Source organism: Thermobia domestica, chromosome 9, assembly GCF_964235325.1.
Source record: "Thermobia domestica chromosome 9, izTheDome1.hap1.1, whole genome shotgun sequence".
NCBI lineage: Eukaryota > Metazoa > Arthropoda > Insecta > Zygentoma > Lepismatidae > Thermobia > Thermobia domestica.
This window is the reverse complement of record NC_137462.1, coordinates 56,333,951-56,361,653: the sequence shown is the minus strand read 5'-3', so window position 1 is coordinate 56,361,653 and position 27,703 is coordinate 56,333,951. Positions and strand designations below refer to the sequence as shown.

Below are 27,703 nucleotides of genomic sequence, written 5' to 3'. Positions count from 1 at the left end.
TTGAAAAAATCCCCGTATTTCTGAAAAAGCTCAACCCACCTGGGCCCATATTTTCGGGTATTTTCGGGATTTATCAAAATATTTCAATGTCTTTGGGGTAAAAGTGTTAAAATGTGATTTATATTTCAAGATTATCATTGTCACAACTTGAACAATTTTCTATTCACTGCTGGTTTGAAAAAATGGCCGCCAGTTTGAAATTTTACGTTGGATCATCGCCAAAATATATACAGCTAATTCAGAGTATCTCGTGCTTCTACTCGAAAAATTTCGACTTAAGAGACTGCAAATTGCGCTTTGTAGCGTGCATACCCGCTATTTTGAAAAAAATAAATTGTCACCATTTTGAAATTTAACGTTGGTATGCCGCCAAAATCTACACAGGAAATTTAGTGTGTCTCGTGCTTGTACTCTAAAAATTTACACTTAAAAGACCGGAAGTGATTCCCTGTACTATATGTGGTACAAGCAGATGAACGAACAAATGCAGATTGAATCATCCCAGAAGCCACAGTGACGTTTGCCAAATACGAACACCAAATATATTAATTTAACAGCGTAAAATAAATGGTCTTTATTGTTGAAGTTCACTTTTGATATCTTGTGCGTTGTTGAAATGTCCCGAGCATTGTTGCAAGAGGGATCTTTCCAGAAAATTAATTTAAGACCATCAAGAAAGATATAATTCATATTTTATAAAATAAACTAGCTTTTACCTAGCTGGGGCCTCTGCCCCCAGGCCCCCGAGTTTGCTCGGCCTACGGCCTCGCATTTCTTATCTATTGCCCTTTACATCAACAGTGAATTACGTGAACTTGCTCTTCATATTTCCTGAATCTGCTCATCTGGGAGCTTTGCTCCCCACACACTGTCTTTGCTCGCTCTACGGCCTCGCATCTCTTGAACCCACAATTCTATCATTTCTTTTCCTATTTCAACTATTTAAAAGATAAGATTTTGTATCCCAAGAAAACTCCTTAAATAACAAGGGAATTTCTTCAGCACCCTTTAGACCCCTAAAAATATTTAAAACATTCACTTTTGGCTATTTTCCTGTCGGTTAGTCCTGGAATGCTATAATCATGCCAAATTTCATCATTCTAATCATGTCGGAAGGGCTTAAACATTTTGGGGTGTAGAAAACGTCCCATATAAATAACATGGGAAAGATTTTTCAGTTCCCCATAAAACCACTCTACGGTAGGAAATTTTTATTTCTGATATTTCACTTAAGTAACGCTTACAAAAACGTACAAGCATACCGAATTTCAAGATTTTATTCCAATTCTAAGTACCTAAAACATAAGATTATTCAGTTGTTTTTTTTTTAAAGGCCCATTTAAATAACATGGGGAAATTCTTCATCCAATCTTTAGACCCCCTAAAAATTAAAAAATATTCAAGTTTGGATATTTTCCTGTGGGTTTGTCCCGAAAAGCTACAATGATGTCAAATTTAACCATTGTAGCCCTACAGGAAGTGCTCAATAATTTGGGGGTGTAAAAGGTGTTCCATATAAATAACATGGGAAAGATTTTTCAGTTCCCTATAAAACCACTCTAAAGTTGGATTATTAAATTTTCACTGATTTACTTAGGTTCTGCTAAGAAAACGTACAAGCATACCGAATTTCAAGTTTTTATTCCAATTCTAACTACCTAAAACATGATATTATAGGTCAAAAAGAAGGCCCATTTAAATAACATGGGGACATTTTTCATTCCCTCTTTAGACCCCCTAAAAGTAAAAAAATAAAAATCGCTTTTGGCAATTTTTCTGTCGGTTAGTCCCGGAAAGCTACCATCATGCCAAATTTAATCATTGTAGCCCTAAAGGAAGTGCTCAATAATTTATGTCAGCTCATGTAGTTTTATATACTGTATACTTACAAGGGAAGTATGAATGAGCTCATATCGAAACCTACCGTAAAATTTCACTCAGAGAAAGGAAGTCCCACAAAAAGACCACACACAAAAAAGCAGCTGCGTTTTCGAAGTGGAATTAACCAAAATGGCAGATTGAAATGTCGCATATCCATGTCGACAATTGCATAATACGTTCAGTTCCACCCCTTGTAAACGGCCTGTTAATAATAAAAAGTCAATAACAACAATGTGAGTGCATACTATACCTAAGGGGAAGTTGTACGGTAAGGTGAACCTTGACAGCAGCCATCTTGAAAACCGCTATCTTGAATTCAGGTCAAGTTTTGTAAATAGGAATAGGGCAATATGATACATGATTTTGGGCTAGAATTTAAGCAGAAAAACAATGGTAGCAATAATTTTAAGATACGTGCATTTGGTAAAAAGTTACAGGCATATTTATTGTGTATGTTTCCATGTGCACAACTCCCGAATGAAGCAGCTGTCCAAAAACAAGTTGTCACTGTTGAAATGTAACTCCTACTTGATAGTTTCACAATACATTCAATGAGGGACGAAAGAAAAGCAGAAATGAGACAGATCAGAGGAAAATTGCATGTACAGCATTTAATATAACGATTTTGTTATCAGCGATTTTGGCTAAATTTTCGTATTATCTGGTCTATCTTCGCCCCTATTCAACCAATTTGGACCAAATTTGCAGACTAATCCACTACAAGTGTGTAGCTTTGCTCAACATTTGGAACAAACTGGGAAAATATAGAGGGTGTTTCCTATATTTTTGTATTATACAAATTGTTGGACAGCTGCTTCATTCGGGAGTTGTGCACATGGAAACATACACAATAAATATGCCTGTAACTTTTTACCAAATGCACGTATCTTAAAATTATTGCTACCATTGTTTTTCTGCTTAAATTCTAGCCCAAAATCATGTATCATATTGCCCTATTCCTATTTACAAAACTTGACCTAAATTCAAGATGGCGGATTTCAAGATGGCTGCTGTCGAGGTTCACCTTACCGTACGACTTCCCCTTAGGTACAGTATATACCCACATTGTTGTTATTGACTTTTAATTATTAACAGGCCATTTACAAGGGTTTGTTCTCAACGTATTGTGCAATTGTCGACATGAATATGCGACATTTCAATCTGCCATTTTGGTTAATTCCACTTCGAAAACGCAGCTGCTTTTTTGTGTGTGGTCTTTCTGTGGGTCTTCCTTCCTCTGAGTGAAATTTTACGGTAGGTTTCGATATGAGCTCATTCATACTTCCCTGGTTAGGATGTTTCAGAATGTCTTAAATGAAATTAAATATCTTCCAGCATAAAATAAATAGTTTTATTGTTGAGGTATTCAGTTCCAATGCTTTGTGCGTTCAATTGGGGGAATTTCCCGAGAACTTCTTTCGGGACGTTTTTTTTCTCTCCTCCCTCGAAAATACAGCTCCCTTTACTGTACATCGAAACTTCCACTAGTACGAAAGTTCGAATTCAGCACTTGAAATAGTGAAGGGTACTACTTTTCGTAACTCTGAGCATCGAGTTTCTTAAATTTGACAAATTTTTACGCTTTTATTGGTGTTGAAACTACAGAATGCTAATTTGAAGAGTACCTACAAATAACTGCACTAAACTGTTGTTGGAAAACAAAATTTTACTGAAGAATACTTGTGTTACCATCAAAGGTAAGAAATAATACCAATAGTTTTACTAATGCACTACATGTTTACTGGTAGTACCGGCATCTATGGCTTTAAACGCGTCAAACGTATGAGGGACAACGTCCCTCGGCGTCGCCGAGTTGGCGAGCACACGATTCACGGAAAGTATTTTCTAAAATATAAAATTGCATTTTTTTCTTTCTTTAAAAAGGCTATAAGCATAATCCATACATTAATTTGTTACTTAATTATCTCAAGCTAAGGTAAGGTTTTTTTTATTCATTCAGTGCATTCAGAACTTTATAAAGGTCTTATGTTGAATTTTATATACCTTAACGAGAAAGCGTTCAATTCGCCCAAGGAAAGTCCAAAATCTGATAAAAATCACTTTCAATGTGATCACCTTGGTTGTATCAATAATATATTAACAAAAAGCTCAAAAACCCAGGTGGGTCCAACCCGAAAAAACCCGGTGGGTTTTTTTCGGGCTGGACCCACTTGGGCAAACCCTGTTACGCAATAAAATCATCGGAGGCTAGTGAATCTGAGGTCCAACCTTAAACGTTTCCGTTCTATTTGTTTATTTATTTTTACCATAATTAATTCTAATATTACTTGCGGTTAACGGAAAAAATATATCCAAGGATGACACATAACAATCAACAGAACTTATGACAAGTTTCCATTTTAAATCGTATATCTACTAAAGTTATGAATATCTACAAGATATTTATGTTTTTGTATCTTTGCCAGTATACTGATTGGATGTGTTTATGTAAAAATTATATATATATATAAACATAAATATTGGGAAATACTTTAGATTCACGCTCACTGGGTTCATGTAAAGTAACATTTCGAAATGCTAAACATTAACCCTTCTGTAATATTGATCTTGTCGAGACAAGAAAAAAAAAATTCGAAACAAGGCCACTGCAAGCATTTAGCACAGGATGATTGCATTTTTAGTCATAACCAGATCGAAGTCTATAGGACATAAATTCGAGACCCAAAAACACTCTAATCATGTATGACGTGTTAGCATTGGTTGGAGTGAAATTCAACGTTCCTTTCAGCAGCGAGGCTATACGAAACGTGGAGATAAAACCTAAAATAGAATCCAAACTCGGGTCTCCCGCGTCAAATGCCAATACTTTAAAGAATAATTTTTCATTCTGAGTCCAAGACGGTTAGTTATTAGCGGGCAGTGAGATGAGATCTGACATGTAGTGAGTCGCTTACAACTAACAATGTTCGTTGTTTGACGTTAATAAAGATGGTGTACTCGCGTATTTTACTCATGTATCTACGTTAATGATAATGATAAATAACACCCATGAAATTTTATTTTATTCTTTGTCTATTAGAGATTTTGAAATAAGACACGGCAAGAGATCTTGCGAAAGTCAGCCTAATAAGCAAATACGAAATACACTGTTCTCCAATTGAAATTATACTAACTTTTGAAAAGAATTAGGACTATAATATAGCCAAAATATGAGGTACTTCAATTACACATAAATTGTAATTAAAAATTTAATTAAACACAATATAAAGAAACTACAATTATTTGAAGTACTTTAGTAATTGATCCACAAAAATAGCCATTGTTTTAATTCCATCGCGAAAAGTGTTTATCAGTTCAAGTTCTGAAATTGTACTACCAAAATCGATTACTGACAATATTTTTACTGACAGATGTTTCATTTTTCTGCAATATTAATTGAAAACGTAATATTATGCTTTTCTAAAATGCATGTGCCAGTAACTAGTAAAGCTAAAACAAAGAAAATAAACATTATGCCTCATTCATAGTATTCTAAACGTAACTGACGATTACAAAAGTGTTTAAACTATTAAGATGTCTGTGCCACAGAATTATTCTTTTCACATGACTTCACGTGTGATCGCAAATTCCACTTCTGGGCAAATCTCTTCCCGCATATATCACACAAATTTACGCACTCCAGCATGAAGTTTCAAATGCGTTTGCAAATTGTTATAACGCACAAATTTACGACCAAATATCTCACATACAAATGATTGTTCACCTGTGTGAGTTGTCATGTGAAGTTTAAGTGTAATACTGTTGTCAAATTGTGCACCACAAAGTTCACACTGCTCTGATTTACTGTGGCTCTTCATATGTTGTGTCAAACTTCGTTTCTTCACTACTTTCCCAGTTTACAACAAATGAAAGTTTCCTTGTGACTTCTTTTATGGCTATACAATTTCGTTCTTGAAACAAACTTCTCATCACATTCAGGACAACTATACTTTACATTTTCTGCATGTATTTCTATATGGTCCTTCAACTTGATACTTAGTATCTTTTTGTTACACAATTCACAGTTCACACTATTCTCATCCTTTTTATGAACAACACGAATACGTATGTTTCGTTGATTCTTATTGAAAAATAATTTGTCACAAATTTCGCATAGAAAATATCTAGAACGTGCATTTGAGTGTATTACTACATGTCGTTGCAGTAACGAAATTCGCTGAATTGTTTAGGGCATTGCAGGCACTTATATCACCGACATTATGCTTTTTCAACATATGATACCGGCGATATTTAGAATATGGAAACTTCTCTCCACATATAGTACAAGTCTTGTTACATACTTTTTTGGTTTTTGGTTTTTAACTCTGAAAGATAATAAGAAACACTAATGTATAATCATATTTACCACAACAGAGGGAGAAAGTATTCATAAAACTACTCTATTATTCACTAAAAGCAGGGGTGCCCACAAGGGGGGGGCTATGACGCAAACTGCGTCATTGAAATATTTGGGGGGGGGTAAAAATATGTTTGAGAGGGTGTAAAAATTAATCGAAAAGATTTTTTTTTCATGGAAGAACACCTACAGATAGGCAATTGAGGGGGGGTGCGTCATGGACATGAGGGGGGGTGGGCACCACTGCTAAAAGTAATACCTTATTAGAATCTTGTTTTCAACATACCGTACATTTACTTGTTTCGGAAAAGTAGAAATTTAAAACAAATGTACTAGAGCTGTATAATATTCAATATTTTTTATTCGGTTTTCCGCTGACATTTACACCTGTTTTTATTTCAAATTACTTATATTGTTTATCTTATCGCATATTGAATAGTCCAAGAGCTTATTGTATTAACTTTGTTCTAAGAAAATTTCATAACACACACAAAAATGTATTAATACTATATACAACGGAAATATAGATAACGGTACAGTGACGGAAAATTAACTACAGAAAACGAGAAAATGAAGATATATAGGTGTGGCAATTTAATAATGAGACTGGTGTCATAAATGTGATGTACTGCAAAGAAAGTTACAATTGACTGTTGTCCCCTTATATATACTCCCCTCCCCTATCTATAAACCGCTGTATACGTGCCTTACATTGTTCAAAGCAATGCTGTAGATCATAATATGTCACAGTGTTCAACAACTCTGCCGTTTTTCGTTGCACCTCTTTCACAGACTGAAAATGTGTTTCTTTCAATGCACTTTTCACTTTTAGGAATAGATAAAAGTCGCATGGAGCCAGATCTGGGGAATATGGAGGTTGGTCGAGCACAGGAATGCGCTTGGCTGCTAAAAACTGCTTCACAGAAAGGGCATTATGGTCGGGCGCATTGTCTTGGTGGAGGATCCATGCATCGTTCTTCCACAAATCCGGTCTCTTCTTCCTTATTCTTTCCCTCAGCTTGATTAGGACTTCTTTGTAGTAGGTCTGATTCACCGTTAGCCCCTGAGGCACCCATTCAGTCATGATGATACCCCTGATATCGAAAAAAACGATGAGCATTCCCTTCACTTTCGACTTGCTCATTTGTGCTTTTTTTATTCTTGGCGGTGTCGGAGTCTTCCAGTGCATTAATTGACGCTTGGTCTCGGGGTCATATTGGAACATCCATGTTTCATCACATGTGATGACACGTGTTAGCAAGTCTGTTTCTGCTTTGAGTCGTTCCATTACGTCACAGCAAATGGTCTTTCGAATGGGTTTTTGTTCCTGAGAGGTTTTTCGGGACAATTTTTGGACAAACTTTTGTCATGTTTAAATTGTCATGCAAATTTTGTCTTACTGTCTCTTTCTTAATGTTCATCGTGTCTGCGTTCGTCCGAATACTCAAACGTCTGTCTTTCCGGAAAAGTTCATTAATTTTTTGAACATTTTCGTCCGTTCTTGCACTCAAAGGGCGGCCGGGTCGTTCATCGTCTTCAACCTCCTCCCTACCTTCTCAAAATCGTTTGTAACATTCGAAAACTCGCGCACGTGACATAGCATTGTCAGCATACACCTCTTTTAACATTGCACAACATTCCGTCGGTGTTTTGTTTAATTTCACCAGAAATTTGGTGTTAATGCGCTGCTCAACTTTACTGTTCACCATGATTCCGGCACTACTACAGAACACTGTCCTCTTCATGCAAGCCTGCAAAGAAAAAAAAAGCTTTCAGAATCATGAAACAAACTGTGGCTGCTCATAAAGATTCAAGATCAACAACACACCATTAGCTAGCTCCCCTCCCACGATCCTGCGCGACTGGAGGTGGGTAGTCTCGTTATTCAATTGCCACACCCAGGCCCGTGCTGGCTCACCGGGACATCGGGACAAGTCCCGGTGCGCCCTCCGAAACGTCACATTATAAAAAAATGATACAACTTTATTTCTTAAAAATAATAAAGCTATTTTTAAAGAACCCGTGATAAATACACTGCGCTCTTTACATAAGGCGCCCCTGCAAAACCACATCAAAGATAAACGGTTTTATTTATTTTTTTATATAGCACAGTTCTGTACAATGAATACGTACTACAGTGTATTACTGTTGGTAAAGAACCCGTGAAGGGTACAGTGCGCCCTTTACGTAAGGCGCCCTTGTAAAACCACATCAAAGATAAACGGTTTTATTTATTTTTCTATATAGCACAGTTCTGTACAATGAATACGTACTACAGTGTATTACTGTTGGTAAAGAACCCGTGAGGGGTACAGTGCGCCCTTTACGTAAGGCGTCCTTGTAAAACCACATCAAAGATAAACGGTTTAATTTATTCTTCTATATAGCACAGTTCTGTACAATAAATAATACTGTTACTGTTGATTAAAAAAACCCGTGAAAGGTACAGTGTGCTCTGCGCGTAGAGCGCCCTGCGAAACATTACATTATAGATAAGTAGTTTTAGTTGTTCCGTATACCAGGTTTGTATAGTGAATTCAATAGTGGCTGTTGGTAAAGAACCTGTGAAGGATAAAATGCGCCCTTATAAAAGACGGACTGCGAAATATTACATTATAAATATTTTTTTTAAAAATCTTCTGTATATCAGTTTTGTATTATACATTCATACGGTTGCTATTGGCAGAGAAAAGGTAGAGTACGATCACTTTTCAAAAAATTCGTCGGTCCAATGCCAAAACCGCGAATGTGCAAATTTTGCTATTTTCACCATAAGTACAGTTTCATGTTACTTGGGGCCCATAAATTCCAATATCAAAGTCCCATTTGTGAAATATGAGTATATTAGAAGCTATCGTCAATTCCTAAAACATGTAGTCTACCTAAGTCTATATACTGATTTTTCGGGTTAAGTTGAATATTAAAATGCTTATAACTCAAAGTCAAATTTAGCACATTCGCGGTTTTGGCATTGGATCGACGATATGTAAAAAGCCAGTAAAGCAATTAACATGTAGGTCTATTTGGTAAGATAATTTAGGAGTTATTCTTGCGGCTACCTATTTATTAAAAAAAAAAAAACTTTCAGAAGGTAAGCGCAATCAATGTAGTGTAGTTTAAACAATTCGTTTTTTTTAATATTTAATTTACAAATTTGATTGTTCCTGCGTGTTTTAAAGCAGTATTCTAATAATCAGTGCCTATTGTATTTTTAAAATATAGCTATATTGATTTATTGGTATATATTCTTTGTAAAAAAAATTATTACAAGAACTAGAAAATGTTTCTCTAGTAAAGACATTTTCACAGTTTAGCTATTTAATACATAAAATGGGGCCCGTATATATACAGGATGTAACTTAATTAATATAACAAACGTCGGGAGGTGATTCCTGACAGCAAGATAAAACGAAAAGTATACACCAACCTGGGTGCAAAGATGCCTCCTTTCGGAGCCTTCATCACACAAAAATTTGTTGGAAAAATGTAAAAACAGCCATAACTCGAGAACAAAACATCGGATCGAAGTCGGGTAAAAGAGAATATCCATAATTTTTAGTCAGATTCCATTAGTGCACAATCGGATATAGTGCAGTGGCGGCGCAAGGATGACTCCGAAAGAAAGTGGAATATTCCTTCGAGTATTTTATGAAACGTTGAATGAGGAAAATGAACAACAATCAAGTATAAGATTTCAACAAAGATAATAGTACATCTTTCAAGTTACAAGAACACTTAGAATTTGAAAGAAAGAGAGATACACATGTGTGAGTGATTTATTTTGTCTCAGTGCAGAATAAACTCTCGGAGGAAGAATTTAAATGAAACGAAGTCTTTAACGCAGGGATGCAAATAACCACTCACCCGGGGCGAGTGGTTCATCGGTACGGGCGAGTCTTTAATATCATAGCGAAGGTAAGCAAATTATTTCTATTGTGAGATGTGGGCTAGTAGCTTCTCTTCTTGGGCTAGTAAAATTTTGTTGCTTATTTGCATCCCTGCTTTAACGTATCACAATTACATCTTCTAGGCTAATGATGACGGATGATAAATGAACGGCTTCCTGTCCAAGTAACGAGTGTGTGAAAATGGGGAAATAATTCTGATCCAGATTAGGTTTAAAACAACTGTGCATAGGACAGTCAGGCTGCATATATAGAAACATAACATACAGTATCAAAAAATGCAAAAATCATATGTGATGAACGAATTACAAGGGATTCTCCATATGACACACGGATTCCCAAACATTGCATGAATACATATTGGGCAAAAGTAAGCTGCAATAAAGGGTTTCCTCCCCGTAATAGTAATTCCGTTGAATATGATACTTCTCTGAACAGAAACAACAAAAATGGACAAAACACTACATGTTGACAGATTGCATTATGGTACAAAGAAATGCTCTGGGACAGTATACTTGATTTATCCGTGAGGCGAATCTTCTTCCAGGGATACTTTCGAGTTTTTACCCTCCCTTAAAGTTGTCCCCTTGAACCGCCCCTTACCACTAAACTATGAAAAATTACATTGCTATTGTGAATATACCAAAATAGCGTCCTAGTGTAGCTCACTTCATTTTGATTTTGTCACTGCTTGGAGAAATTTCCTAGAAGAAAGCTCGTACGAATTACGTTGAAAAAATGGGGGGAAATCTTTTTTCGATGCTCTAATGTACGTTGGAGCTGGATGGAATACCTACACGGAAGAAAGAGATTGTGGCACTTTTGCGTACACGTAGCAGCACGCACGTAGCTTACAGTACTTTCACTAAGGACATGATGCTTTGGTCGCACACTACGGAAATACCGTCCCTTGTGTGCCGATTGCAAGTGGCTCGCAAAAGGCTGTCTTGCAGTTTTGTTGTGGAATGGCGTCAATTAGCGTGACTATGTTGTAGTAGGCATCTACGCAACTTGTCAGTGATATACATAGTCCGATGCTCTGGTGTTACGTATGAAAGTGCTGTATAACAGGATAAGAAGTGTTCAACGGTAGAGGGTTGTGTCGATCACGGTCGTGTAAAAGTGTAGACATCGGTGTTCAAGCAAATTACCGACCCGCCTGTGTAGGAGTACGCATCTTTTATTTTAACGTAATGTTCTCCCAAAATTGTTAGAACACGTGGCCTTGAGCATAAGACATCAGATGTGATCCCAGCATGATAAAGCATCTGCAAATTTTGACAGGAATATGCAGAACTATCTAAATGAAACATTCACAGATCGTTGGATTGGGAGAGAAGGACCTGTGTTATGACCACTTCGTTCACCATACCTCACGCCCCTTGATTTATTTTTGGAGGAGGAGGTATGAAACACTTTTACAACCTCGATAGCCGAAGAACTTGTTGCTCGAGTTAATATAGTTGCGGCAGTCATCCCCGAAATTACAGGTGTGCTTGACCGCACGCGGAAAAAATTCCTTCGCCGATGTCATCTTTGCAATGCGGTCAACGTCGACAGTATCAGACTGTGAACTGTTATTCCTCACAGCTGTCTCGTGTACACATACTACATTGCATAAATACTGCAAGGTACCTCTGAGCAGGCCCGTATCCAAGGGGGTCTAGGGGCCGTTCCCCTAAATTTTGGCTGGCCCCCTAAAGTTTTCACGGTAGACAGGCAAATCAACTATAATATGGTTGCATCGAGCCCCCCTAACTTCAGCTGGGCCCCCTACATTTTTGGGCTGGCTACAGGCTTGCCTCTGAGTATTTCACAGTTATCCTAGTTTGGACGAAACAAAATAAATCGGTAGTTTGAAACTGCATTTCTTTGTATCATGGCTTCTCTGCGTATTACGAGGAAGAAATCTTTTAATGCAGCTTACTTTCGCCCAAATTGTATTCACATAATTTTTGGGAGTCACTGTTGTCACGTGAAGAATCCTTTGTACTCTCGTTCATCATACATGATATTTGCCGCCTGACTGTCTTCTGCACAGTCGTTATAAACCTAATCTGGATCAAAGTTATTTTTTCCATTTTCACACACTCTTACCTTGGACAGGAAGCTGTTCATTTGTCACCCGTTACCACTAGCCTAGAAGATATAACTGTGATATATTAAAGACTTCCTTCTATTTAAATTCTTCTTCCGAGAGTTTATTCTTTGCTGAGACAAAATAGATCAATCACACATGTGTATCTCTCTTTCTTTCGAATTATAAATGTTCTAATTTGAACGATATACTATTATTTTTGATTGTTGAAATATTGTACTTGATTATTATTGATTTTCCTTATTCAACGTTTGATAAAATACTCGAAGGAATACTCCACTATCTACTCGAAGGAATACTCCACACCACTCGGATTCATCCTTGCATCGCCCCAGTATACATCCGATTGTACACGAATTCAATATACGTCTAAAAATAATGGACATTCCCTTTTGCCCGATTTCGATCCGACATTTTATTCTTCAGATGATTGTTTTTGCACTTTTTCGAAAAATTTCGCGCAAACGGCCTAAAGTTTGAAAAAATGACAGAAAACACCAAAATTTACCTTTATGCGAAAAAAAAAACAACAAATTTTTGAGTATCGAATTCTAAAAGGGTTCAAAAGTTGCGTATTTGCGTGCTAATCAATAGAAAAGTAACGAAAATAATCACAGTTTGGATCTTCAGTTCGCGCAAACGGCCTATTTTTTTTAAAAAAAAAAAACGGCATAAAATACCAAAATTTACCTTTATGCAAAGAATATACAGATTACTTTTTTTATTATTTCTTTAGCGTCTAAGTAGTTTATTTTAGTTGTGTGAGGGCATGTTTGTTAATAATTCGTTAATGTGGGTGATTTTATACATTTTATTTTCATAATGATTTTGCAGCCCTTCGCCCATTTATCAACGTTTTCTTCTTTTTTTTCATGAAATGGCCCAGAACTCATCACGAGGAGGTGGCTGCAATTCGTGTTCCACTCACATCCTACTCAGCTCTCCTACCAATTAGGGTGTGCTAAATTATGTTGATTTAGTCAAGGATGTTGTCTTGAATTCTGATTTTTTACTCAAATTTTGGCATTGTGAGTCTTGAGAGCGAAGTTGCTCTAATGTAGCCATCTCTGTTTTCTTGTTTACACTTTTTCTGCAGACTCCGTAACAAGTTCAACACCTTTCGACTTCCTGAGTATGGCATGGAAAATTTAAGAAGTCAAACTCATGAGCAGATTTCTCATGCATAACTGATAAGATAGTTTCTGTTGCCAAGCTTTCGAGCACTGAAGGGGGTGATAACTTACATTTTCTCCAATCTTATCAGCTCACTGTAGTTCGTGGCATTAAAATTTATTGAAGTTGCCATAGAAGTTCTAACAGAGCAATTCAGACAGGGCAGTGTGCTCGAGATGTAGCTATAAGAGAATCTAGACCTCTCAGTTACTTCCGATGGCTGTGCTAACCGGGTCTTACGGTTGTACGTTTGTCAAACAAATCCTACAAACGAACTCAAAGTGCTTGTAAACTACATTATAAAACATATGATTTTATCTGGTTCGATATAAAGAGATATCAGTCAGTGATATATGGACCTAAATATATTTTGAAGTTAGTTCAAACAATTAGACATTTGCCAAACTACATTAAAAGAATTATCGATTCTGTGATTTAGAGAAACGCGTTCTTCTGTCATCCAAAGAACATATACTTAGCTATGACAGTGTATGAGAGACATGTACGAGAGTTAGTTACGGGAGAGTGCTAGAGGCAAGAAATCAAGATACCTGATAGAACTTTTATGGCAACTTCAATAAATTTTGATGTCACGGACTACAGTGAGCTGATAGATTGGAGAAAATGCAAGCAGTCGCCTCCTCCAGTGCTCGAAAGCTTGACAACAGAAACTCATCTTATCACTTATGCATGACAAATCTGCTCATAAGTTTGATGTCTTAAATGTTCCATGCCATACTCAGGAAGTTGCAAGATGTGTCAAACTTATCACAGAGTCTGCAAGAGAAGTGTACGGACAAAGAGATGGCTAATATAAGAGCAAAATTGCTCTCAAAACTCACAATGCCAAAATTTGATTAAAAGATCTGAATTTAAGACAACATCCTTGACTAAATCAACATAACTTAACACAGCCTAATTGGTAGGAGAGTTGAGTAGGAACTCGAATTGCAGGCTTCTCCTCGTGATGAGTTCTGGGCCATTCATGAAAAAAAGTAAACGTTGACTAATGGGCGAAGGGCTGCAAAATTATTATGAAAATAAAATGTATAAAATCACTCATATTAACGAATTATTAACAAACATGCCCTCACACAACTAAAAGCCGTGACGCACTGACGCATATTCGCTAATAAATCGTAAACTGAGTACAGTATTTCAGAATTAGACTATACTTACATTTGTAAATAATGTATACATGAATACTGCATACCATAACCACATCAAGACTGAGTAATGTGAATTTGTGTAACCCCTTTTTAGAGACACCTCTCATTTACGAATAAATAATCATGTTCCATCGGTGACTTCTATTCAGAGGTTTCACTGTATTTGTTCATTCTTATATACAGTTCTTATAAATTTATATTTTTCTGTCTTAGTTGTTCTTGAAATTTTTCAACCCTATTATTATTATTTTTATTAATTAAATGAATTATACAACAAACTGTTGCTAAATTACTAAATAATGTTAAATTCTGTTCTGGTTATTCATTTCTGAGTAAGAAGAACTGGAAACGCGACTTAGTAGAATTTCTTAGTAAACAAGTGCTAAAGAAATTCATGGAGTACATTTGCATCTGGCAGTTGAGATGGCCGACACATGTAAGAGATTATGTAATTGTGATATTACAAACAATTATAATATTTAGGTCCTTTAGTGCTCTCAACGGGTCGGGTTGAAGACCGACTCGACCCGACCCGAGTGACCCCACCCGTGACCAGACCCGACCCGACCCGACCCGAGCTGACCCACAATAAAAACCCAACCCGATCTGACCCGAGGGACCTGACCTGACAACCTAACCCGTTTGAGAGAACTAGAACCTTACAAAGGTGCCACAAGAAAAAAACGCTGGCCAATTCGTATGCATAAACCATTGTTTCGGCTTTTTTATTTGTAGTACAGTACAATTATCCTTCTCCTGCTCAATGTTCTGCCATTAATGACAGGCCAGTTTCCGTGAGCTAGGTAAGAACCTTCCATTTTTGCGATTTTCCGCTATCTTCGTCGCAACCCAACATAATTACCACCCTCCTTATTATAACCTATCAATTGCAACCTTCTTACACAAGCTCGCTCTCCTGATATCACTCCCTTTATTACATCTCAGAATTCAATCCCTTCGCAAGATCGAAACTTGTGACCCATCCATTTTCCGCTTCCTTATATCGTCCAATATTGCTCTCGTCTCTTGCATTTTTTCAGCATTTCCTAATTCGGTTTCCTCTCTACCCAGCTAACTTTCTCTATTTTCCTGCACATCCAAATTTCCAAGGTTAAAATTCAGACAATCAACTTTAGTAAGGAATGTATTTAGAACTTCTATAAATAATTTTTGCTGTATAATAAAGTATAAACAAAAATTTAACCGCGTTAACATTCCAATTTTTCTATTTAAAAGCAGCGTTGGTGTCTGATAGAATCATAAGGAACGAATTGCACTGAAATATCATATTCTATAGGGAATTACCTTTACATTTTTTCTTGATTAATTTATCTAGAAGATATTTGCAACGTTATATAAAATCAGCGAGTAATTTAGTGCCGAGAAAGTCAAATCATTACTGCAGTAATAATAATAATAATAATAATAATAATAATAATAATAATAATAATAATAATAATAATAATAATAATAATATAATAATAATAATAATAATAATAATAATAATAATAATAATAATAATAATAATAATAATAATAATATGAAGGTGACAAAGAAAGTTCTGACTCTTTTTGTGGAGGTCTGTGTTCAATTGGCCCTCACACCGTGAGTTGAATGTCAATGGAAATAAGGCGAAGGTCACTTGTTGGACGAGACGACTCGAGACAAAATTTTCGTAATGGGCTACGAGCCGATATAGAGCTCTTTCAATAGAAACATATGTACTTTTCGAGGCAAGACTACATTCACGACACATTTTCTAGACGAGAATGCCCCAAATCTGATCTCGTGAGCAACACTAGTGGTAGTGCTCTCAACGGGTCGGGTGGGGTTGAAGACCGACCCGACCCGTGACCCCACCCCAGTGACCCGAATGACCCGACCCGTTTGAGAGTACTAGTCCTGAGAGCTTCAGAATTTACAATAATGTTCTTAAACCACTCTTTCCCAACATAATGAATCCGTAATATTTTTAGATTCTACGCGCCAGATTAAAAATCAGTGCGCTCATACTGTTCATAAGTTATACTATGGAGTTTTAATACGGTAAGCTGTAAACACTGACATTCTGAAAATTACAGCGTGCTGTGAATGTAGGGTTCCTATATGTTCCGGAATTTTCGAGATTGTATCGGAATCGATATCTATGTCGCGGCGTTCCGAAAATAAATGTCCGGGTTTTCTACGAACATGAGAAAATACTTTTTTTTAACATCAAAATTAAAAAGAAAGAAAAAATGGTATATGGATACAACAGCTCGAAGCATAAAAGAGTGAAAAATAAAGTGACAAGCCCTATCTAGATTATCAGAAGTCGGAATTACAACTTGGGGGAAGAATATTGTTTTTAACTGCTTTCATATTTACGACATCAGTGCAAGGCAGAGAAGAAACTTTGCCCCCTTTTATTTAGCGCATTTTAAAGATGAAATTAGTGTCCCGAATCTTCACTTTTCAAAGATACATTTCTGTATGGAAGTCATTGCCATTCTGTATGGAAGACAACTATATGATTGATCAAGAGGATCATCTTAGTGATCTACGCCGATTCAAATCAAATTTGGCAGCTAGACATGAAATAAGCAGACATGTGGTTTCTACTCCCTACGGAAGAAATATTAATGGGGCTTGATCCCAAGGACAAACTGTGGTAACTAATTCAATCGACGGATGAAGAACAAGGGGAGTAAAACTGCTGACATATAACTGCAGTAAAGGGGCTGAGGCACTTCCAGAATCCAAACATAAGAAAATTTGAACGTAGAAGACGTGACTTCAGAATAGAAGTACCATAGGCATCGAAACCAAATATACTGAACGAACTCCGAATATGTGTTTCTTATTTCTTACGAGGAAACTTCTTGGGGCATGAGTGATCCAGGAAAGCACGGCAGGAAAAGCTTCACGAAATACACACATAACGTAGGTAAAACAAGGTAACTGTCTTTTGGTTATAGGGTTTTGAAAGCAGAACATACCCTTATATTCAAAAGTATGGTTACATGTCTATAGGAATAATATACAGCGGACACTTTTTAATTCGAACTTTGGATAATTCGAACTTTGGAAAACTCTATTAAAAACAATGGTAAAAAATCGTGGATAAATCGGACTTTTGAACCTCATGTTGGCATAATTCGAAGTATTTACAGTGAAAAAAATTGCAGTGTACGACAGATTGGAAACAGAACAATGCAATTTCACCCGTTTTTTGTTTATATGCTACCTTACCCAGAGGCGACCGTGAGAAAGGGAAAGCTTTGTTTGTTAATACCCCCTCTGCTGGACTCCCTCCTGTTACAGAGTATCCGACAGAAGGCGGTGTATCTCCCCTCCCCCTCAATAACCTGGAAGTGTCCATCCCATCTGTAGAAGTGTGAACTACCTTGAACCCTGTCCTTTACTAGCAAATCACTTGTACGAGACATTTGTGCAATTCCTTTTAAGTGAACTAAAAGCAGTGCCAAAAAAGTTAACCAGATTCGTTCGTGATCTATTGGCGTGCATTACGCACAATGTCGAATCGCGGCTCATATTCTAATTCTGTACAAAAACGTGGTGCTTCAAAGGAAAGGTGTTAATTAGTTTTTCGTATAGAGTACAATTATTTTGTTTCCTTAATTTTACTTAAAAACGAGTTGTTAATTAATTCGAATTTTTTCGTGTTCTCTTGGACTTCGAATTAAAGAAAATCCAGTTAATTAGAAAGGTCTCTTTCTTACGAGAGAAAATTTCATTGTCTTGTTGGAAATGTGGAGAAGAAAAAAAGTCAGAAAAAATCAGTTTTTAAAAATAAGACAGTTACACTTAAAAAGAAGGAATGTTTGTGCTTTAATAAAAATACAAGTAAATTTCTTGTGTAATGCTCGTTATTATAAATACAGTACAATTCTAATATGCCTAGTAGTTAATCATTTTATACGTAAACTAAGTACTAAATAGAAATAAATCAAAAATATATCTCAAAATTATCTGCTTGACACCTTCTGGCGAATTCGAAATTTTAAGCCATGCTTGTGTAATCTGTAGCTAGCTTTGGACTGCAATCAATAGAGTAAAACGAGGGAAATTTTGCTCCCTCAGCTTTACCAAATCTGCTTAATTTTAGAAAAGAGAGAAGTGCATCCGATGCAATAGATAACAGAAAAATATCCAAATGAAAAAGTAATAATATTTTAGTAACTCTTCACGGGCTGTGAGACAGGTAAACGTATTGCCATCCGACGTTTCCACTGCAGACGTCGTTAAGATCCTCAAGAACCGGAAAGTGAATCCAAATGACCTCTTTGTCAGTTTCGACGTAGTTTCTCTGTTTACAAGAGTTCTTGTCAAGGATACGATGCAGCTGATAGGAAATCATTTCTGCCACTGACTTCCACGTTCTTTTTGTATGATGAATGTTTACTATGAACAAACGGATGGAGTAGCCATGGGGCTCCTTTCTCTCCTTTCATTGCCAACTTCCACACGGAGTGGTTTGAATATGGAGCTCTCGATGCGGCGGTTCTTAACCCGTCCTGCTTCTGTAGATACGTTCATAATACTTCTGGACAAGGATACGTTCATGTCTGGCCACGTGATTATGGAACACTACAGAATTTTCTGGAATTTCTCAACAGTCGTCACCCTCAAATCAAACTGTTAAATGTTATTTAAGTAGTTATAACATTCCCTTACTTGGTAACTAACCTAAATCAACAGGCTTACGTTTTTAGCTATTTCTTTACTTCACAATACATAATACATCATTGCTTAGTAAAAACTTTCTTTCAAAATATCATCGCCATTTACATATCTTTTTCTAACTCTTCTTTTTTAGATGAGTGCATGTGCAAAAAAACATACCTCTTTCTGCCCTCAACATCCTCCTCCCCTTCAAAAAGACAGCTATTGTCCGTATCCCCATCTATCAGGCGGTCTTCTTATTCTTTGTGATTTTCTCCCATATCTTTGACCAATTACCTCTCTTTGTTGCCCTGTATCTTCATTGTTTTTTTGGCTTTCATGAACAAACACAGGCTCTTGTTTCTCTGCTTCATTCTGATATTTTGTCTTCAACCTTCGGTCTACTTCTCTACAAACTGTGAACCCTTCTGATAGAACCGTTTACTTGAACCTCCAAAACATTATTTCCCCTGTATCGTACAAAATAAGCCTTAATAAATTTTGGTAAGACTGCCCTGTAATTTCTCACCCATATAAGTGTTCCTTTTTTCAAACCTAGTTCTCTGCGCTCTATACAGTCTTGCTCTTTAGCATTATTGACAATTACTGCTGGAGAAACATTGTACCAAGTACGAGGCTTAAAAGAATACAAAAGGGAAGAAGGCGAATAATTGATGACTTTAGTAGGAGTATGTAGAAGAGCATAATTAATCTCGTCTAACCAGTTAACCACACTTTGGCTGGAGACTCTACAACCATTTTCTAAATATCTTTTCTTTAATAGTTTTTTAAAAGTCTGCACCACTCTCTCTGCACTGCCGTTACATTCTGGAGAGTATGGTGGAGTAAAAACTAACTTAATGCTTCTCTTCTTACAATATTCTTGAAATTCATTACTCCTAAATGGTGACCCATTTTCCGATACCAAAGTATTAGGAAACCCCACCAAACCCATCAGCTCTTCCAGAGAAGTTAAAGTGGTAGAAGCGTTCGTGGAATTTACTTTCCAAACCTTAATCCAGTGAGTGAAGGTATCTATCATAATAAGAAAGATGAAACCGAATATTTGACAGTGGTCTACATGGATTCTATCAAAAGGTTTTTCCGAATTAGGCCAATAAATATAGTTAGTTTTGGCGAGCAGTTAGCCATTGCCAAACAAACTTCACAACTCTTAAGGTAACTACGTAATTCGTTATTCATGTCGGGCAACCATACTTCATTATTTGCCAATTCCAGTGTGGCAAAAACTTTCAAGTGTCCCTTATGTAATTTCTCCTTATAGGAATCTCTTAATTTTCTAGGGAGTACAATCTTTTCTTTCCAAAATAAGCAATCATTATTCAACTCTAGTTGATATTTTCTCTTATACACCTCCTGATATTCCTTACAGTCAAGGCTAGAAGGTAGTCTCTTAGGCCAGCCGTGTAACATCCACTCTTTAACTTTAGTGATCGTGGGATCCTTCTTAGATTCGTCTTCTACCTCTGATTTATCCAAAATACTCGACGAAATTTCACTTATATAATCAGGAGCTAGTAGCTCCTCAGTAGATAACTGTAAGGGAAATCCGGACAAAAAAATCAGCCACCTTTACAGATTTGTTCTAAAAAACATCAATGTCATAATTGGCTAAAAGAAGAAACCATCTTTGAAGTCGAGGGGAAGCTCCATCAGGAGGAGCCTTTAGACCAAAGATCCACTTAACTGGTTGGGAATCCGTTATAACTTTGAAGTTTCTGCCGAATAAAAACTTGTGAAATTTCCGAACAGCAAATACCACCGCTGAAGCTTCTCTTTTAAATTGAGAATATTTTTTCTCTGCTTCAGAGAGAGTAGCCGAAGCACACGCCGCTGTTCTCAAGTGTCCACCTATATCATTATACAATACCGTTCCAACTCCATCTGGCGAGGCATCAGCCATAAGTACCACTTTCGCTGTTTCATCAAAGGGCTGCTAAATTGGGCTTTATTCAGCACGTCTTTAGCCAATACAAATTATTTTTCTTGTTCACTAGTCCATTCCCAGGACACTCCCTTTTTTAGTAACTTGTACAGCACTGGAATGCGTGACGGTAATGAAGGTAAATGCCTGTGATAGAAGTTGAGCATACCACGAAAGGACTGTATTTTATTATACTTTTAGGAGAAGGAGACTCCAGTATAAACTGCAGCTTGTCTTGTGCAGGGAGAATACCGTTGGGAGAAATATCATAACCTAGATATTTTATGGCATCGAAAAAGAAAAAACTTTTTTCCTTGTTCACATGTATGTTGAAGTCAATGAATCTATTTAATACTTGCACAGTTCCTTTATAACACTCCTCAACTGAACTTCCCCAAATTAGTACCTCATCTAGATAGCATGCTACTCCTTGTAAATCTTGTATAAGATATTCCATAAAGTTTTGGAAAATTTGTGCTGAGCAATTAAGTCCAAAAGGCAGCCTGTGTTGCAAGTGCAATTCCAAAGGTGTATTTATCACTAAATATTTCTCCGACTCTTGCTGAACTTCCAATTGTAAATAGGCTTGCCTCAAGTCTAACAATACATACTGTTTTGCATGAGATAACTTGTTAAGTTCTCTATTTTAGGAAGAGGGTAGCCTTCTCCGTGACTAAAGCGCACGCTTGAAATCTGAACATAGTCTAACTGGCCCATTCTTTTTTTAACTATCACCATTGGAGTAGCCCAATCTGACTGAAATCTTCTTTAGCACACCAGCATTACATAAAGTGATCAATTCTTTTTTGACTTGTTCCCTTCACGAATAAGGTACTTCGTATGCCTTTCTAAATATCGGCGTGACTCCTTGTCTTAAGGGAATGGATACTTTATAACCTTTAATACGAACATTTATAGCTTCATCAAATACTTCCTTAAACTGATTCAAAGTCTTATCTCTTAGTACATTAGTAGACTGACTTTGAACAGATTGAATATGTTTCAATTTTCTTCTACTATCGAACATAGAAGTCAACTGACTTCTCCACTCCGGAACGATTAGATCTAGCCAACTTATACCCAGAATTGGTTGAAACGACTCTTGCTGAACAACCATTAAAGGCAAATACTCTTTAAATTCTTGGTGTTGCACTTTTACTGTACACCTTCCCAATGTTTTAATTGGCGAACCATCCGCATTATTCAGTCTCCCTTTAAATGGTTCTATCAATGTTCCCTCTAATATTGAGTCAGTATAACCAATTGCTGAAACTGCTGCTCCCGTATCAATAAGAAATTTTACTATGTGCTCATTGCACTTTAATGAAATATACATACGATCTCTACACTTCATCATGGCCTGTCGACTAAAAGAAACGTGGTTCAAAATTACCTCTTGCGCCAGCTGTTAAATGTTATTTTACTAGTTATAACATTCTCTTACTTACTTGGTAACTAACCTAAATCATCTGGCTTACGTTTTTAGCTATTTGTTTACTTCACAATCAATAATACATCATTGCTTAGTAACAAACTTTCTTTCAAAAGATCATCGCCATTTACATATCTTTTCAACTCTTTCTTTTCTTTTTTAGATGAGTGCATGTGCAAAAAACCATACCTCTTTCTGCCCTCAACACAAACTCACCATGGGAATGGAGCAGAATAGATGCCTCCCCTTTCTTGATATTCTTGTTCCCGGTAAATCTGACGGAACATTAGGAGACAGCGTATACAGGAAGCGACACACATGGATCTTTGACGCAAGCAGCTTCCATCACAAGTCACAACGTCTTGTAGTGCTAAGTACCCTGACCCACGGAGCCATCTCTGTGAGCGAGCAAGAAAGTTTACAAGAGGAATTCAACCATCTTCGACGCTACAAGAGAATGACTAGTCTTACAGATATCAAATGGCTATAATAAAAGGGCCGTTACTTCGCAACACAGTTATCAAAGAAGTTGAGTGCAAGGATTAAGTAGAATACAAACCGCACTACGAGCGCACCCTCAACACGACCCCTGACTGCCTATAACTTCTGAACCACCCCTGACCGCAGTACTTTCGTTAAGTTATCCAGCATCCACAATACTTTATAGTTACATCAAATAAAGTATTCTTATACATCTACAACTACAACTAATATTTAACTTATCCTAACTTATATCTATAACTCTTCTTTCTTATAATGTCCCCATGATAGGGTATGTATTCCATCTTTTAGAACACATCTCTTATCATCTACACAACTTAAAGCTAACTTATTTACTTCTATATTATATATATCATGCTTATAACTCCTATCATATTCATCTTTATATAGTAGGCCCTTTGGTTGAAGTCTTTATACACGCCAAATGTAAGTTTTTTGTATACAACACTCTTTTTTTACACCTTTGGCTTTCTTACAACACTTTTCCTTATCGAACTTACCTTTAAAGTCTTTGACTGTTAGATCCATTTGAGGTGTATATATTGAGTACATCTTAGATCTTAAACCTACAAGCTCTTCCATAGTGGTACCTTTAACCTCGTCCTTCATCATACCAAGTATTTTCTTATTGATCTGGAGTACCTTGTATGTTATCTTTAGGGTAATCACTTTTGTCGAAGTAATCAATATAATTTTTCATGTCTTCGTACACATGTTTGGATATGGTATATATAGCTATCAGTATCTGTATAACACTTCTATTTTGTTCTGGTATTTTGGCTTCAACACGTTATAAAGGAAGTCATACATTAAATACTTTGATAGATCTAAGATACTCATTCCAACATATGTTGGTTTATTGAAAGTCAATTTGGTTTTATTCATTATGATTGCACATAGATTCTCTGTATAAATAATTCCATCTTTAAAATTCGGTTTAGCAATTAGCTTTCCTACTCTTGCTGGGTCACCTATTTATATAGGTTTAGATCTCTTTCTACTATTTTCCATTGTCTTCCCGAATACTGAATTATTCATGAGCTTGTAGAAGTCTCTCAAAATCATGTTACTCAGGTTCTCATCTGTCTGTTTAAGTCTGTTATTCTTTAACCTATCTGACTGTTCGAATTCCATTATCCTATGTATTTTCTTAAGTTCCAATCCAAGTTATAGACATTGTTTTAGGTTCCGATAGTGAATTACGTATTTTTATCATATAGGGTTAATAGCTTTGATTGTTTTGAACCAGGTGGACACGTTTTCTGGAGCTAATGGATAGTCTTTGTGATAGCTATGTATTTCTTTTGGTACTCAAGATCTACTTCTAATATATAACCAGTATTGAAATCATCAGGTATACTTGTGACAGCTATTTCTCTTATCTCGTCTTCGCTTAAGCATTTAAATCCCATATATGGTAGATATTGATTTATAGCCCATCCGTGAAAGTTATTGGCATCTAAGTACATGATGTAAGAATCTTTTTTATTCTCATCGTAATCTTCCATATATTTGTTGTTTGCTTTTACATATCTTCTCGAGCATTGACTAATACCACCTTTTATACCCTTTTCTATCAAGACCATATTGTAATCTGTTAGTAATTCTAGTTTTGTCATCTTTAACATTGCATCCCAAGCTAAACCTGGTGCTTTCATATACCATGCTGGATCAAGACCGTAAGCTTTAAGACATGTCTCTCAAGTTCTCAAACACATCTGCTAATAACAACACATCAGTTTTTAGATATAGGCCATGGTACTGTCCGGGATTATTAACTTTAAATGTTTCCCACACTTTCTTTGCATGCTCATAGTAGTCATCACTTATATGTGTGTTGCTAAGTTTGTTGAAAAATGCTTCCTTTAATGGTAATTCTGTCTAAATTTATCCCAGTCACTAACATAATCATACGGGTAAATACCTTTCCTTATTACAAGTTTGAATTGCTCTTCATCAGGATAGAAGTGTTGTGTGTCATTTGTTCTCTCGTTAGGTTGGATGATAATTTGTCTAAACTACATGCCATAAATTTAAACGAATCTATGAATTTTAATTTGATAGTTCCAACCTTTTTACTGAATGATACGTATCGCTGTTCGTTATTAGGTATTAATTCTATTTGTTCTTTATTACATCTTAGCTCTTTTATGAAAAAGTGGGAGTTGTATCCTGGTAAGTTACGTATAATCATTGGTAGAAACTTAGGTACTCTAACTTTCAGATTACAATTGTTACATAATGCAGCTACAAACTCTTCAGTTATATGATGGTGATGTTTTAACTTTATGGATTTTCGGAGTATATTCTAGTTTACAGTAAGAGCAGGATTGAGATTCGTTGAACTCTTCTAATCACAAATGACATCTTCATCAGCGTAAATCACAAATGACATCTTCATCGTATAATGCAACAAATGTATTTTCTGGTGGCATTTCTATTTTAACATCTTCGTGAGTAGAACAATCTGTCATGTTTATCTAATCCATCTTGTGAGTAAAAGTATAAGAAACATCTATCACATAACTTTTCGAGCTCTCCATTTAGTTATTCGACTATTAACTAATGTACTCATATCTTTAATTCAACAATAATGTGTTTTAGATTCTTCTTTAACATATAAGATTCACATGGGTGTCTGTTTGTTTTTAGTATAATATAAAACTTACACCTTGTATTTTTCGTTGGATGCATAAACGTTAAACGATATATCGAGTCGTCTTTCAATTTTAGGAATGTCACTTAGTTTTACAGGACAATCAATACCTTTTAGTTGTTCTTCCAAGTCTTTAACAGGCTTGTACATTGATGATCGTTGTGCATCTTTTTCAACAGGATGTAATGCAGAAGAAATTGAATATAAGAAACTTGTTCATCTTTGTTCTTTACATTAATAACAGCCTAAGAAGCATTTTTCATCTTTGTTCTTTACATTAATAACAGCCTAAGAAGCATTTTTCATCTTTGTTCTTTACATTAATAACAGCCTGTTTCCTTTTGATTTCATTTGGTAGTTCTATGTAAGATGATCTTCTATACATGGCATATTTATTAAGAGTTACACTCATGAGTAAGAGTTCTATGTTGTTTACATTCATGAGAGCCCATCCAGAACCTCTAGCTTGGAACTCATTCGTTCTTATTCTTAGTATTTCTTTAGCATCAGTTATGAACTCTTTTAGATTGGTTGATTGGAATATCTCTTTGTTATTAGAGTTAAAGTTTTGAATTTCTTTACCTTTCTTATATTGAGTTTATCAAGAGATTAGCTTTTAACGAGCCATGTTTCTGTAAGCTGATGTTCAGTCTATTTATTAAAGCCTTTGATATTCAAGTGATGTATTGTTCTAGACAGGATCACGTTCTTTATAATATGTTTTGAATTTCCATGTTTCTAGTCTTGATTTAAATGATGAGTCTTGGAACATTACATCAATTGGTAGTGATTCAGGTTTCACTCTTGGTTCTTCAATTACTCTTCTTCAAATGGGAATAGTGTTAAAGCTTTCTTTCTATCTAGTCTTTTAGGTTTCAAAAAATGAAATGAAATCTGTAAGTTTTACGTCCCACGGTTACGCCGGCTAGGACAAAGGGGACGGTGATGATGAGTAATGAATGAAATGGTGGAATGAAGAAAGTGGGAGGAAACGGGAGAACCCCGAGAAAACCCACGCACACGGTCTTTTAGGTTTCAATTCTCTAAAGATGTCTTCCTCAAATGAGAATATTTTCTGCCTTCTTAGGTTTTCTTTGAATGTTTTAAGATCATCTTTCTCTAGTAAGTAAATAAGTTGAGCTTTCCGTAGTCGGGAGTAACCTCTAAGACCCCTTTCTCTGCAGATTTGCTTCAACTGAATGACAGTGCTTCTATTATAATCTTCTTAGAACAAGTAAATTTTTCAATGTTTATTTCTGTGATCCGTCTGAATCTTGACTTCTAACATACTGTCTGTCCGCGACTGGTTATTCAGTATATTCGCAGCTAACCCCTATATCTAGAGGCCTTCCCTCTATCCGCAAGCTGAGGACGCGCCATGCTGTGGTGACAGGAACCCACATTACATAGATGATATAAAAATGTGACACTATCATTCAGTTGAACTAGCCATAAGAGTGTTTGATGAGCTACATATTTAATTTAGTTTCTAGGTTTTGATTCGAAGTATATGTTTTTTAAACCTACTCTCTGTGTCTTTGTTGTATCTATCTGGTAATATAGTTTTAAGGGTATCATCTAAATGTACCTTTAAGCCATTCTTAGTTTAAATAAGATTCCAAGCTGATTTCATAGAAATTGAACTTATCTAGAGATGCAAATTTAACAGGCTGCAGCTCTGTTTAAATTTTTCAGTTAGGTAATAGGTTGACATGTTTTTAGCGGGTACTACACCTCTTATGAGATTTATTTTCATTTTTTTTCATATTCTTCTAGTTTTTCGTCTATTTCGTTGCCTTCTTCTTCGTCTATTTCTATTTGTATTCTGATTCTCTACTGACTCATTTTCACTTTCAATCTTATCTTCCTTTTATATTATGTTACACATTGCCATAAAAGTTTTCACTGCATCATAAAACTC

General features: G+C 36.1%; 1 protein-coding gene across 4 annotated transcripts in view; it reads right to left on the bottom strand.

Annotated features, from left to right (window-relative positions):
• The window catches only part of LOC145694669 (uncharacterized), a 508,204-nt gene that overhangs the window by 109,627 nt on the left and 370,874 nt on the right, over positions 1 to 27,703 (bottom strand). Inside the window, exon 7 of one of the 4 annotated variants that reach the window (XM_081771155.1) lies at positions 5,143 to 6,206. The exons of the other annotated variants lie outside the window; for them this stretch is intronic. Coding sequence (XP_081627281.1) covers positions 6,110 to 6,206 — 97 coding nt within the window. The 3' untranslated portion in view covers positions 5,143 to 6,109. Of the gene's footprint in view, positions 1 to 5,142; positions 6,207 to 27,703 lie in introns of those variants that run through there. 4 annotated transcript variants of the gene reach the window in all.